General features: G+C 40.0%; 1 protein-coding gene across 1 annotated transcript in view; it reads left to right on the forward strand.

Annotated features, from left to right (window-relative positions):
• The window catches only part of RXFP1 (relaxin family peptide receptor 1), a 37054-nt gene extending 26611 nt beyond the window's left edge, over positions 1 to 10443 (forward strand). Inside the window, exons 9-18 of the mRNA XM_060778781.2 lie at positions 942 to 1016; positions 1347 to 1418; positions 1788 to 1859; positions 2821 to 2892; positions 3960 to 4031; positions 4524 to 4595; positions 5247 to 5476; positions 7115 to 7525; positions 8575 to 8793; positions 9833 to 10443. Coding sequence (XP_060634764.2) covers positions 942 to 1016; positions 1347 to 1418; positions 1788 to 1859; positions 2821 to 2892; positions 3960 to 4031; positions 4524 to 4595; positions 5247 to 5476; positions 7115 to 7525; positions 8575 to 8793; positions 9833 to 10134 — 1597 coding nt within the window. The 3' untranslated portion in view covers positions 10135 to 10443. The remainder of the gene's footprint in view (positions 1 to 941; positions 1017 to 1346; positions 1419 to 1787; positions 1860 to 2820; positions 2893 to 3959; positions 4032 to 4523; positions 4596 to 5246; positions 5477 to 7114; positions 7526 to 8574; positions 8794 to 9832) is intronic.
• Positions 10444 to 13728: the final 3285 nt, after the last annotated feature.

A 13728-nucleotide genomic window follows, 5' to 3' on the forward strand; every position in this document is an offset into this window, starting at 1 on the left:
AATGCCACTTCTACTCTATAGATTACCAGATGCATTGATTGGTATCCTTCAAACAATAGGTTTCCACATATCGTCTTATGTATTTGTCTATGACTCAAGATCATACCAATATATTAAGGATTCCAAACTAATTATTTATTCAACACGGCTTCCAATGTACCTACTGATAAGGGACACAAGTGGAAAGGTACTATCACACACATCCTGCTTGTGGATTCTCATAGATATCTAATTGGGCATGCAGGAATATAACAGTGTTCCCATCTTCCAGCAAAACTGCTTGCCCCATCTTTATGCCAGGAGGAAGGTGAGACACAATCCGATCCTCCCTCCGATCTTCCTCCCCCAATCCTCGGGCTGTCCTCTTGGCATTATGCCAGGAGGAGGGCAAGACAGGTGGTAGCTGAGAGTGCTCCAGAGGGCTCTCAGTTACCACACACCTTCCTTGAGCTGTCCTCCCGGCATAAGGATGGGGCCGCTCACACCGTCCTTATGCCAGGAGGAGGATAAGGCATGCAGTGGCTGAGAGCACTCCAGAGGAATCTCTGCTGCTACGTGCCTCCCCCCCCCCCCCCCACCACCACCTTTTTGGCATAAGGATGTGGTGGGCTGCCATGTCCTTATGCCAAAAGGAGATGGAAAATGAGAAGAGCCTGAGGTAAGTCCCAGGGGGCTGCATCCAGCCCCTGGTCTTAGTTTGCCTATGCCTGACTTATGCAGACTACAAATGTGCTACCTATGTATCCATTTCGAGTCCTGGTTTTTTAATCACAAGAGAATTGCATTAAAAATGTATCACATAGGAAATGATTTTAAAATGCATATATATATATGCAACTAATAAATTGGCTAAACCTATATCGATCTCAGAAACTTGGATTCCAGAAACCATACTTTCATTGCTATCAGCCTAATCATATTCTTATTCTCTTTCCCCCCAGAGATTTGAGGTACAACACTCTCGCCCAATTGCCTGATAAACATCTTTGCCAATATATGCCAAGACTGAATTGGCTGTAAGTCCCTCTTCCTCCTCCTCCTCCTCCTCCTTTTTCCTCCTCTTCTTGAAAATATACGTTTTTTTCTGGATTATGAACATCTCATTTTTATTCACAAAGGTCTTTCTACAAAGCCCAAAATGAAATGTAGCAACTTTTTTCCATGGAAGTTGCTTTCTTTCTTTCTTTCTTTCTTTCTTTCTTTTTGGTTTAAATCCAGATGTCTGTAATGAAATTCAGTTTCTATTACTGAAAGTAAGAATGATGACATCAACAAGACTATCAGGATATTCTGCTATAGCATTTGCTCTTAGGGACTGACATATAGTATTTTTGCTTGTTTTCCAGAGACCTTGAGGGCAATGCTATCCATAATTTAAGAAATGCCACTTTCATATCTTGCAGGAGTTTAACAGTGCTGTAAGTAAGAAGCATTTATTATTGAACAATAAAGAAATATCCTTAAATATTTATCTGTGTTTGCCTACATGGGGAAAAACAGATGGGAATATCTTGGAAAGGAGTCCATTGTGTTGTTATTGTATATTTTTGTATGTTAACACATGTTGTGAACCGGTCCGAATCCCTCTTTGAAGGTGAGAGGGTCGGTATATAAAACCTCGAAATAAATAAATAATAAATAATAAAATATAAACATTAACCCAACTTCTTACACTGGAGGCACACAGACAAGGGCTTGGATTCTTTTAACAGTCTTGAGAATACAGTTGTTGAAAATTGTTTTGTAAATTCCCTAAATACACTGAATATGTATTTGTATTATTTCAGAATCTTGAGAAGAAACAGAATCAGTTCTTTAAACGAACATAGCTTTGCTGCTCTACAGGGATTAGTAGAACTGTAAGTAGGCTAGTTTTATCTCTCTTAGCAATATTTTATTCACTGCATTTAGTTATATAGTATATTCTCTACCTGCCAGAAAGCATGTTTAGTACTACAGACTTTACTACAGAAGGGATGAGGCAATGAATGATGTCTGCTTAATAATTCATGGGAGCCCCCGGTGGCACAATGGGTTAAACCCTTGAGCCAGCAGGACTGATGACTGACAGGTCGGAGGTTCGAATCCAGGGAGAGCGTGGATGAGCTCCCTCTGTCAGGTCCAGCTCCCCATATGGGGACATGATAGAAGCCTCCCACAAGGATGGTAAAACATCAAAAAAATCTGGGCATCCCCTGGGCAACATCCTTTCAGATAGCCAATTCTCTCACACCAGAAGTGACTTGCAGTTTCCCAAGTTGCTCCTGACACACACACACAAACTAATTCATATAGCTGTGTCTTGTTTGAAAAGAAAAAATGGAGTGATTTCAGACTGGGGCATCCAAAAATAATTGCAACCCATTCTTTTGGGGTGCCCCAGTCCCAAATCAGCTAGGAGCAAGTCATCCCTGGCACAAATGAGAGCTTTTGTGACCAGGCTATGAGGGCAGCAGGAAAAATACTGCTTCTGTATTACTGCCCAAATGGGCTTCTCCAGAGCTCCTGGCAAACATTATCATTTATTTAATGACTTGCCTAATTTGGCTCCTTTTACATTTTACTTACCAAGTTCTCTGAATGTCTACCAATTCATTATATTTGGAAGGATATAGAATTTGGTTGATCCTTAAATTATACACTTTGCTGTTAACCAATCTATAGAGTACAATGCCCAGCTTTTAACTTTGTTTGTGGTTATTTTTAATGCATTCTAACTGTATTCTCAATTTACTTCTGACACGATAAATAAATGTAGTATGTAGGAGGTAAAGTAAAAAACCAATCTATACTGTTGTTCTCTTGTTTTTCCCTTTATAGAGATTTGGCTAACAACAAAAATGAACGACTTCCTCCAAAACTATTTAAAGATCTGAAAGAACTCTCAAAACTGTAAGAATGTTTTTGTGATTTGAAAGCAATATTTTGATCATTAAATGTTTCATACTTCTCTCTCTTGAAAATGGTGAACTCATATAAATTCCATATCTATATAAATAAAAATGTAATGTTTGTTTATGGGATTAACATAATTTAAAAACCACAAAAACCTCAGAATCTATATCTTGTTCATAATCCAGGGATTGTCTGTATAGAATTGTAATTTAAGGACCTCACCACACTAGAGTGTGCCTTCCCGGAATAATGATCCCATAGCACTTTGTCCTCCAAAGCACTTTACATTGCTTTAGGTCTGCTCGTATGCCTTTCCACAAACACCAGTATCACCTTTCATCCATGTCCTAGCATTATTTCCAATTTTAACTGTACATTTGGCCTTCCTACTGTTTTTAACTGTGTGTTGTCTTATTGATAATGTCGTGTATTTATTGTTTATGTTTTTTAATTGCTTGTATTGTTGTTATTATTGCTTGTATTGTGTTTGGGCTCGGCCTCATGTAAGCCGCACCGAGTCCCTTGGGGAGATGGTAGCAGGGGACAAATAAAGTGTTATTATTATTATTATCATTATTATAGAGCAGAGTCCTCAAACTACATCCCAGGAGCTGGATACAGCCCTCCAAAGTAATTTACCCGGCCCTCGCTCAGGGTCGCTAAGTCTGAAATGACTTGAAAGCACAAAACAACAATGCTATCTCATCAGCCAAAAGCACGCACACACTTCCCATTGAAATAGTGTACATAGGAATTTATTCATGTTTTTTTTTAAAAAAAAAATTATAATCTGGCCCTCCAACAGTTTGAGAGACTGTGACCTGTTTAAAAAGTTTGAGGACCTCTGCATTAGATAATGAATCCACTTTAAATTCAATTTTTGCCTCCTGAAGAATTCTGGGGTTTGTAGTTTAGGGAGGCACCTTTAATAGCCTCACTAAACTGCAAATCCCAGAATTTTGCAGAAGGCAGAAACTGGATTTAAAGTGGATTCATTCTCTAGTGTGATGAGGCTAATAGTCATGTTTCACCCCATTCTTTTTTCTTTTTTTTTTTTTTTGCAGGGATCTTTCATACAATCCAATCCAGAAAATACAAGCAGATCAGTTTGATTATCTTGTAAAACTCAAGTCACTGTAAGTATGTGTTTTTCTTATGGTGTTTTGTTATGTTGATCTTATACATTGATACTTTTAAGGGAAAATCATACTAAGAAAGTGTTTCTGTTTCCCATATAATCAAATATGGCCCCTTCCACACAGCCATATGACCAGAATATCAAGGCGGAAAATCCCACAATATCTGCTTTGAACTGGGTTATCTGAGTCATATATTCTAGGTCAAAGCAGATAATGTGGGATTTTATTCAGCTGGAAGGGTCCTTTGTTTCATTTCTCAGCAGACATGCCCTGAGTCATGTTGGCCAAGGCATATTTGATTATAGCAGCCTCGACTATGAACTGGGCTGAAATATTATTTACTACATTGACATCTTTCACCTTTCCTTCTTTATCTTGTTTGAGCAATACCTCTTAAATATATGAACTATTCATATGTTTTCAGCCATTTCTTTCCCAATTTTTTAACCTTATTGATATATCTAAAATTTCTTTCTTCTTTCTATATAGAAGTCTGGAAGGTGTTGAGATTCCAAACATCCAAAGAAGAATGTTTGGACAACTTAGACAGCTTTCTCATATGTAAGTATCCTATATACATGTTTTCATTTAATGTTGTGGTCATTTATCAGAATTCTAATCATCTATTATAGCAAGTTATTCTAACAGAAAGAAGTGTCATGTTGCGGATTTTTTAAAAAAGTATACAAGAATTGTATGCACATTCTCCTTTGCAAGGAGGCTTTAACTAAGAAATAAGGCACAACGGGTTAAACCACTGACTGCTGAACTTGCTGACCGGAAAATTGTCAGTTCAAATCTGCAGGATGGGGTGAGCTCCCGTTGTTAGCTCCAGCTTCTACCAACCTAGCAGGTTGAAAACATGCAAATGTGAGTAGATCAATAGGTATTACCTCGTCAGGAAGGTAAACAGCGCTCCATGCAGTCATGCCAGTCACATGACCTTGAAGGTGCTTACGTACAATACAAGTTCTTCGGCTTAGAAATGGAAATGAGCACCACCCCTCAGAGCCGGAAGCCTTTACCTTTATCTGTGTATCATTGTTTCTCGCATTTTCTGCAAAAGGTATAATATTTTGTATAACTGATCCTCATAAACAATATGGTAGATATTGAAAATGTAGGTTGTCTATCAGGCTTGTATTTTTCTGTTACAAATCTATATACATTAACTTGACACTGAAAATCTCACTCTTCTTTTTGTATTCTCAGCTATTTTAAAAAATTTCAGTATTGTTGCTATGCCCCACACGTGCGCAGTTGCAAACCAAATACTGATGGAATCTCATCCTTTGAAAACCTATTGGCTAGTATTATACAGAGAGTGTTTGTCTGGGTTGTATCTGCTGTTACTTGCTTTGGAAACATCTTTGTGATCTGCATGCGACCCTACATTCGATCGGAAAACAAACTCCATGCTCTGTCAATAATGTCTCTCTGCTGTGAGTATTCTCTTGCATTAAAATTATTAAAAAGGATTATAAACTAGGAGTTGCTTTGGAGGACAAAGGTTTTCTGATTTTTATAGTTGGCATGACAATCAGAAGTCAATGTATGATAAAATGGAGAGATGCAATGAAGCTTCATTTTTTTCATTGCAGTTTTGAAACAAACGGATAACAAGAATGCTAATTCTGTGTTAATGTAGTTTAGGGACATCATCTGTAAGCTGGTTGGGGAAACATAAGCTCTTTGGATTCTAAAGATCCAAACATTCCTTACACTCCGGAATCCATTCACTGTTGTCGGTTTACTCATTTTTCCCTGCACTGTCAATAGCAATCATCCACTTTTCCAGGACTTGCTACAAATCAAATAATTTTCCAAGTTTTGCCCTGAATGCTCCATATCACTCACTGACACCAACATAACCGCTGACAGTAATATATAGTATGGCACCCATTTCCGTTGGAGATACCTTCCTGGGATTTCTGTGGATATTTGAAATAGTGGATAGTGGCAAGTCTTATTGAAATAAAGGATCTCTAGCCAAATAATTCCATAGAGCAGTGTTTCTCAACCTTCTTAATGCCAAAATGCCTTAATACAGTTCCTCATGTCATGGTGACCCCCAACCCTAAAATTATTTTCGTTTCTACTTCATAACTAATTTAGCTACTGTTATGAATCGTAATGTTAATATTTGATTTTTGTCATTTGGGAGTTGGCATACAGAACTCCCATGACCAACAGAAAATACTGGAAGGGTTTGGTGGGCATTGATCTTGAGTTTTGGAGTTGGAGTTCACCTACATCCAGAGAGCACTGTGGACTCAAATGATGATAGATCTGGAACAAACTTGGCATGAATACTCAATATGCTCAAATGTGAACACTGGTGGAGTTTGGGGAAAATAGACCTTGACATTTGGGAGTTGTAGTTGCTGGGATTTATAGTTTACCTACAATCAACCAGCATTCTGAACCCCACCAATGATAGAATTGGGCCAAACTTCCCACACTCTCGAACTTCACACGCTCTCCCTCACCCACACATGCACACCACATTGCCATGTGCACTACACGCCTGCTCTCCTTTCCCCTGCTTGGAACCTCAGAAACAGCCCTCCCCTTGGCTGAGAGGTCAGCCAATCACATTGGAGGAGGGCCTTTTGGTAGGAGGATTCGCCGCCTGTTTTCAAAAACGAAGAGAAGGACAGGCGGAGAGATCTTCAGCCTTCTGTGCCAAAGGGATTCCTAAGACCATCAGAAATATATGTTTTCTGATGGTCTTTGGCAACCCCCCTCTCGGGGTCCCAACCCCCAGGTTGAGAAATGCTGCCATAGAGTCACACTGGAGAATGTAGAAAAAGCTCAAGAGGACACATTTTTGTCAGACATGTATAAATGAAACCTCAGTTATTGATTGCTTGCGGGGTTCCACTCGATTTACAAATAAATATAATTTCTAAGGAAGAAATTTAAACTTACTATCAATTGAGTGACATTTCACCATACATGTACAAGTATTTTCCCCCATCTTACTATCAATAGAAATTTCTATTGTTTGCAAGAAGTATGTTAAAAATTGAGTACAATAGTCATAAATAAATAATGCGAGCACCCATTTTCTCCAATAGGTGCTGATTGCCTGATGGGTATATACTTGTTTGTGATTGCTGTTTTTGACTTGAAATATCGTGGAGAATACAATAAGCATGCTCAGTTATGGATGGACAGTATCCACTGCCAGCTGGTGGGATCTTTAGCCATTTTATCCACAGAAGTTTCTGTTTTACTATTAACGTACTTGACTTTGGAAAAATACATCTGCATCGTCTACCCCTTTCGATTTTTGAAGCCAGGAAAATACAGAACCATTTCAGTTTTGGTTCTCATATGGCTTATAGGGTTTGTAGTGGCCTTCGTTCCACTAAGCAATAAGGATTTTTTTCAAAATTACTATGGCACTAATGGGGTCTGCTTCCCTCTTCATTCTGAGAAGTCTGAAAGTGCTGGAGGACGAATTTATTCTGTTATCATTTTTCTAGGTAAGTAAACTCCTGGTTCGTATCAGTTTATAAAAGCACAGTAACTGATGACTTGTACATCAGCATGGGCAGGATGAAAAACAGGATCTACTGCAGGCATGGGCAAACCTTGTGGATGTGGCCCCTTGCGCTCCTTACTCAGATCCTCCTCTCTCTCTCCTTCCTTCCTTCCTTCCTTTCTTCCTTCCTTCCTTCCTTCCAGCCTTCCTTCCATCTCTCCCTCCCTTTCTTCTCTTTTTCCTTTCTCTTTTCCTCCTGGGGGATATTTAGCTGGGAGAAGAGAAACTAGTGAGGAAATATGTGAACCATGTTTCAAGAATGAAAAGGGTGTCACTTTGAGGAGGAGGAGGAAAACTGATTTTCTGCTGCCCTAGAGACTAGGGCACAAGGGAGCAGTGGTTTCAAATGGTAGGGAAAGAGATTTGAGTGAAAAGATTAGAAAGAACTTCCTGGAGAGTGACATAGGCTGCCTCAGAGCATGGTGTAGTCTCCTTCTCTGGAGGCTTTTACGCGCAGGTTGTCTTTTAGGAGTGGTTTGATTGTGCCTTCCTGCATGGTAGGGGGTTGGACTGGATGACCCTTGGGGTCTCTTCCAGCTCTCAGATTCTAGGATTATATATCAGAAGTAGGCAATACGGGGGCCTAATGGATACACTTTCTCTCCTGTTCACTATCTCATCCTGACCAAAGCTAACCCTTTCCAGTCTTTCCTTTGCTTTCTGCCTCCGAAAGAGAAGAGGAAGGGGAGGAAAGGGCAGGGAGGGGACTTGGGGAGAACTTCCTCCCTCCCAGCCTGCCCATCGAACTCCGGACTACCATGCGACCCCAAGTTAGAAAGTTTGCCCATGCATGATCTACTGGCTGAGCTTAAGGATTTCTAGTTCTCTGTGGTTTAGCAACAGTTACAATTATTAGAACCTTAAATCGAGAAATCATGGGGAGAAGCATTACCATAATCTTTGGCTAGGGTCATAATCTTGTGAGTTTTATTGCAATTTGTTATAGCAAGCCAGTAAAAAAAAATCATATATCTTTATCTTCCACAACAGGTGTTAACTTGGTAGCATTCATCATTATAGTGTTCTCCTATGGAAGTATGTTTTATAGTATTCATCAGACAGCCATTACTGCCATGGAAATACGGAATCATATGAAGAAAGATATTACACTTGCCAAGCGGTTTTTCTTCATTGTGTTTACAGACGCCCTATGTTGGATACCCATATTTATATTAAAACTGCTTTCTTTGCTTCAAGTGGAAATTCCAGGTATTTTACATTTAATTAGTTTCATTTTTCACTATGAAAAGGGGGAAACATTAGTGATGCCTTGATCACAGAAGGGGGCAAAAGGGGAAATTCTACATACAGTACAACAAAAGGCTACAAATTTTTCTTCTAATAGAAAATCAGTAAGACTTCAAAACTTGCATAGACTCATAGTAAGGACAATTGATTGAGTAAAGGTAAAAGTAAAGGTTTTCCCTTTACATTAAGCCTAGTTATGTCTGACTCAGGGGGGTTGTTCTCATCTCAATTTCTAAGCCAAAGAACCAGCATTGTCCGTAGACACCTCCAAGGTCATGGGGCAGGCATGACTGCATGGTGCGCTGTTACCTTCCCACTGGAGCAGTACCTATTGATCTGCTCAGATTTGAATGTTTTTGAACTGCTAGGTTGGCAGAAGCTGAGGCTAACAGCTGGAGCTCATCCTGCTCCATGGATTCAAACCGCCAACCTTTCGGTCAGCAAGTTCAGCAGTTCAGTGGTTTAAGAGCCCCTAATTACAACATAAATGCTTCATTAAAATATATAGACACAATAATAACAATTAATATAATACTGATATTGTACTATGCTAATAATATAATATATTGTATGTATATATATCTTGTAAGTCACTCTGAGTCCCCTTTAGGTTGAGAAGGGCAGCATACAAATGTCGTAAATAAATAAATAAATAAATAAATAAAAGCACATCCGTGTGTGTGTGTGTGTGTGTGTATATATATCTCACACACACACACACATATATATATAAAACACTTAAAATATTATAATTTAATACAATAAAATATTACTAATAATAATACAATATTATAAATATATATTTTATTTTATATATAATATTACTAATAATATTACAATATAATGGTACAGTGTAATATATAATACTGATATTGTACTATGCTAATAATATAATATATTGTATGTATATATATCTTGTAAGAGTTCCCTTCAGGGTGAGAAGGGCAGCATAGAAATGTCGTAAATAAATAAATAATAAAGTATTCTTCTTCCCTTTTAGGTTCTATAACCTCCTGGGTTGTGATTTTTATATTGCCAATAAACAGCGCCTTAAATCCTCTTCTGTATACATTAACCACTAGACCTTTCAGAGAAATGGTTGATCAAGTTTGGCACAATTACAAGCAAAGACGATTCTCTGGAAACAAAGACAGTCAACAAATCTATGGACCATCGCTTATGTGTGTTGAGATGTGGCCTACTGAAAAGGACTCACCCAAAATGATCAGACGTGGTCATGATACAGATTGCTCTGAAGAATCAATGCCAACACACTCAGAAAGCCAGCGATTATATACGTGAAGCTGATTCCAAGCAAGACACAAGTATGAACATTTGCACATTCAGCTTTCCAATTGTTGAAACTTTGCCACCTAAAAACAGACTACCTGTTCCAGATTTAATATTGCAGAAGATTCAGCTATAGACATCTCTTAACAGCCTCTCTGGGAAAACTATCACTAGGAACTGGAGGGCAAGAAGGAGGAAAGACATTATTGTGACAATATGTCACAATCTGAACACTAAAACAATGAGCTACATACATCGTATTAATCTTTAAAGTGACATAATGCTCTTTTCTTGGCTGCCTGTGTGCTGGTAGGTGGACTGTACTTATTATTTATTATTTATTTATTACTTGCACTTATTGACCGCCACTCTCAGCCCTAGGGCGACTCGTGGCGGTGAACAGCAACATAGAAAAGACAGTATACAATAAATCACGACAATACATACAAACTACTACTACATAACATATACTTATGCTAAAAATCCGCTTCGTCAAATCCCGGGGTCATAGTCAATTTCATAGTCATAGTCCATTCCAGTATCGTTCCAATGATAAACACTCAGTTGAAGGCCTGCTCGAAGAGCCAAGTTTTCAGGCTCCTACGAAAGGCCATCAAGGAGGGCGCCTGTCTAACTTCAGCAGGGAGGGTGTTCCACAGCCGGGGGGCCACCACCGAGAAGGCCCGCTCTCTCGTCCCCGCCAGACGTGCCTATGAGGCGGGCGGGACCGAGAGAAGGGCCTCCCCGGATGATCTCAAGGTCCTCGTGGGCTCGTAGGCCGAGATGCGGTCTGCAAGGTATTTTGGGCCGGAACCGTTTAGGGCTTTGTAGGATAACACCAGCACCTTAAATTGGGCCCGGTAGCAAATCGGCAGCCAGTGGAGCTGGGACAGCAGGGGCGTTGTATGCTCTCTGCGCCCTGCTCCTGTTAACAACATGGCTGCCGCGCGTTGGACTAGCTGAAGCTTCCGGGCCGTCTTCAAGGGCAGCCCCACGTAGAGAGCGTTGCAGTAGTCGAGGCGGGATGTGACCAAAGCGGATTATTTAGGGACATAAAATTGTCAATTGCTTTTGTAGCTTGACAATTCAATTATCATATTTAAATTGCAAAGTTTATGGACATAGAAAAAAGAGAAGGTATCAATGAGCAAGGAAGTGCTTTTTTGAGGATACAAATCTATCTTTATTTCTCTGAAAGCAAGACAAGCATCAAATTGCACTGTAAAATACAGAAGCTAAAATATTTGGAGAAGGAATTAAGTTATTCAGTTTTAGAGCTGGCAAAGTCCGTTCTTACAAAATGAAGCACCAAGAAGATGGGGATAGTCTTTTTGATTAAAAATTATTTATTTATGTTTGCACTGGATGTCCTAATATTTATGTATGTATATAAAGTTGCATACTTGCACTTGAATGTTTACAGTTTTTTTGCAGTATCTTGAACTTGGCTACAAACCAGTGTTATTTTATATCCAGTTTCTATTAATATGTATAAATATTGTGGTGTTTGTAAATAAACTACATCTTGGAAATGAGGTAACGTTGTTGTTTTACAAAAAGCATGAAAGGCAACAGTATACTTTAAAAACTACTTTTGTAGACACTGATTTATGCATGATTTCTTAAAACCAACACAGAAATAGCTATTTGGAGTGCCTTTGTGTTAAACAATACCAGGGATTTACAAAGTGGAATTATTTTTTAACACAAAAGTGGATTAGTTGTTACTTAAACTTTTCTTCTACTTAGGAAGACAATGATAAATTGTGCTTTATTTTATTTCCAGTTTTTTATTTTTCACACAGCTGTATAAAATCCCACATTATCTGCTTTGAACTGGGGTATATGGCAGTGTGAAGGCAGTGCAAAAATGAGGACAACCATTTTGGGGGAGTGACAGAGGGAGATGTAAGATCACTCTCCAAACGCGCAACGGAAAAGTCAAACTTTTAGGTTCTTTCTAGGATTTCTAGGATGGGGGCTTGCCTAATCTCAATGGGCAATGAATTCCAGAGTCGGGAGCCACAGAGGAGAAAGCTCTCTCCCTTGTGCCTGTCAGTCAGGTCTGTGATAAAGGGAGGGGCGAAAGGAGAGCAACTCCCAAAGAACAAAGAGGTCGGGCAGGTTCGTGGAAGGAGATGCGGTCCCAAACCATTTAGGGCTTTGTAGATGATGACCTGCACCTTGAATTGGGACCAGAAAATAAACAGCAGCCAGTGGAGCTCCTTAAACAGGGGGGTTGACCGCTCCCTGTAATTTGCCCCCGTTATTAATCTGGCTGCCGAGCGTTGGACCAATTGAAGTTTCAAGGCCATCTTCAAGGGAAGCCCTATGTAGAGTGCATCACAGTAGTCCAATCTAGAGGTAACTAAGGTGTGGACCACCATGGTCAAGTCAGACTTCGTGAGGTATGGTCGCAACTGGTGTACGACTGACCTGGAGAACCTCTGTCTTGTCGGGATTAATCTTCAGCTTGTTCGTCCTCATCCAGGTTGACACAGCAGCCAGACACTGGTCCAGTACCCAAGGGACTTCCTTAGAATCTGGTGGAAAAGAGTAGTGGAGTTGGGAGTCATCTGCGTAGAGATGGTGCCATACTCCAAAACTCCGGATGACCTCTCCCAGTGGTTTTATGTAGATGTTGAATAGCATGGGAGACAGAACAGAACTTTGCGGGATCCCACAGGTCAAAGGCCAGGGGTTCGAGCAGGTGTCCCCCAGCTTCACTAACTGGGAACGACCCTCCAGGAAGGACCAGAGCCACAGCAAAACCGTGCCCCCGAGTCCCATCCCAACAAGTCTCCCAGAAGGATACCATGGTATCGAAAGCTGCTGAGATATCCAAGAGAACCAGCAAAAGATACAGATCAACACCCCTGGGTCCATCCACACTGTAGAATTAATGCGGTTTGATACCACTTTAACTGCCAAGGCTCAATGTTATGGAATTGTAGTTTTGCACAGTTTATCCTTCTCTGCCAAAGTTCCGATGCTACACCAAACTACAAGTCCCAGGATAACCATAGCATTGAACCATGGCAGCTAAAGTGGTATCAAACTGCATTCATTCTACTGTGTGGCTTGGCGCCTTCCTAGGTCCTAAATTCTTGATTTAGGCCACACAGCTGAATAAAATCCCACATTATCTGCTTTGGACTGGGATATATGGCAGTGTGGATTCAGATATCCCAGTCCCAAGCAGATATAGTGGGTTATTCAGCCTTGATACTCTGAGTTATATGGCTGTGTGGAAGGGACTTCAATCATCCCATCTGATTCAAAAATAAGCGCCGCCCTCTTTTTTGAACAGCTGCTTCCTTTTTATTGGTCAGCTGACAGAGGCGCACGGGAAAGGAGTTGACAGTCATCTGTTTTTACCAATGGAAACGTGACTGATAATACATCCAATCACAACGCGAGGAGGGCGGGGTTTAGCTCCAAATCATGACGAAGAAAAGCTAAGCCCCGCCTTCACCAGTCACCAATCCTATCACCTTCTTTATATTGAAGTGAGTTGCCTCAAGTTGAGTTATAGAGATAGTAAATACAGACTGCCACAAGATCCAACTCTTTAGAAGCTCTCTTCCTTTTAGGTTTAGAAGCGCC

This window comes from Anolis sagrei, chromosome 5, assembly GCF_037176765.1.
Source record: "Anolis sagrei isolate rAnoSag1 chromosome 5, rAnoSag1.mat, whole genome shotgun sequence".
Classification (NCBI taxonomy): domain Eukaryota; kingdom Metazoa; phylum Chordata; class Lepidosauria; order Squamata; family Dactyloidae; genus Anolis; species Anolis sagrei.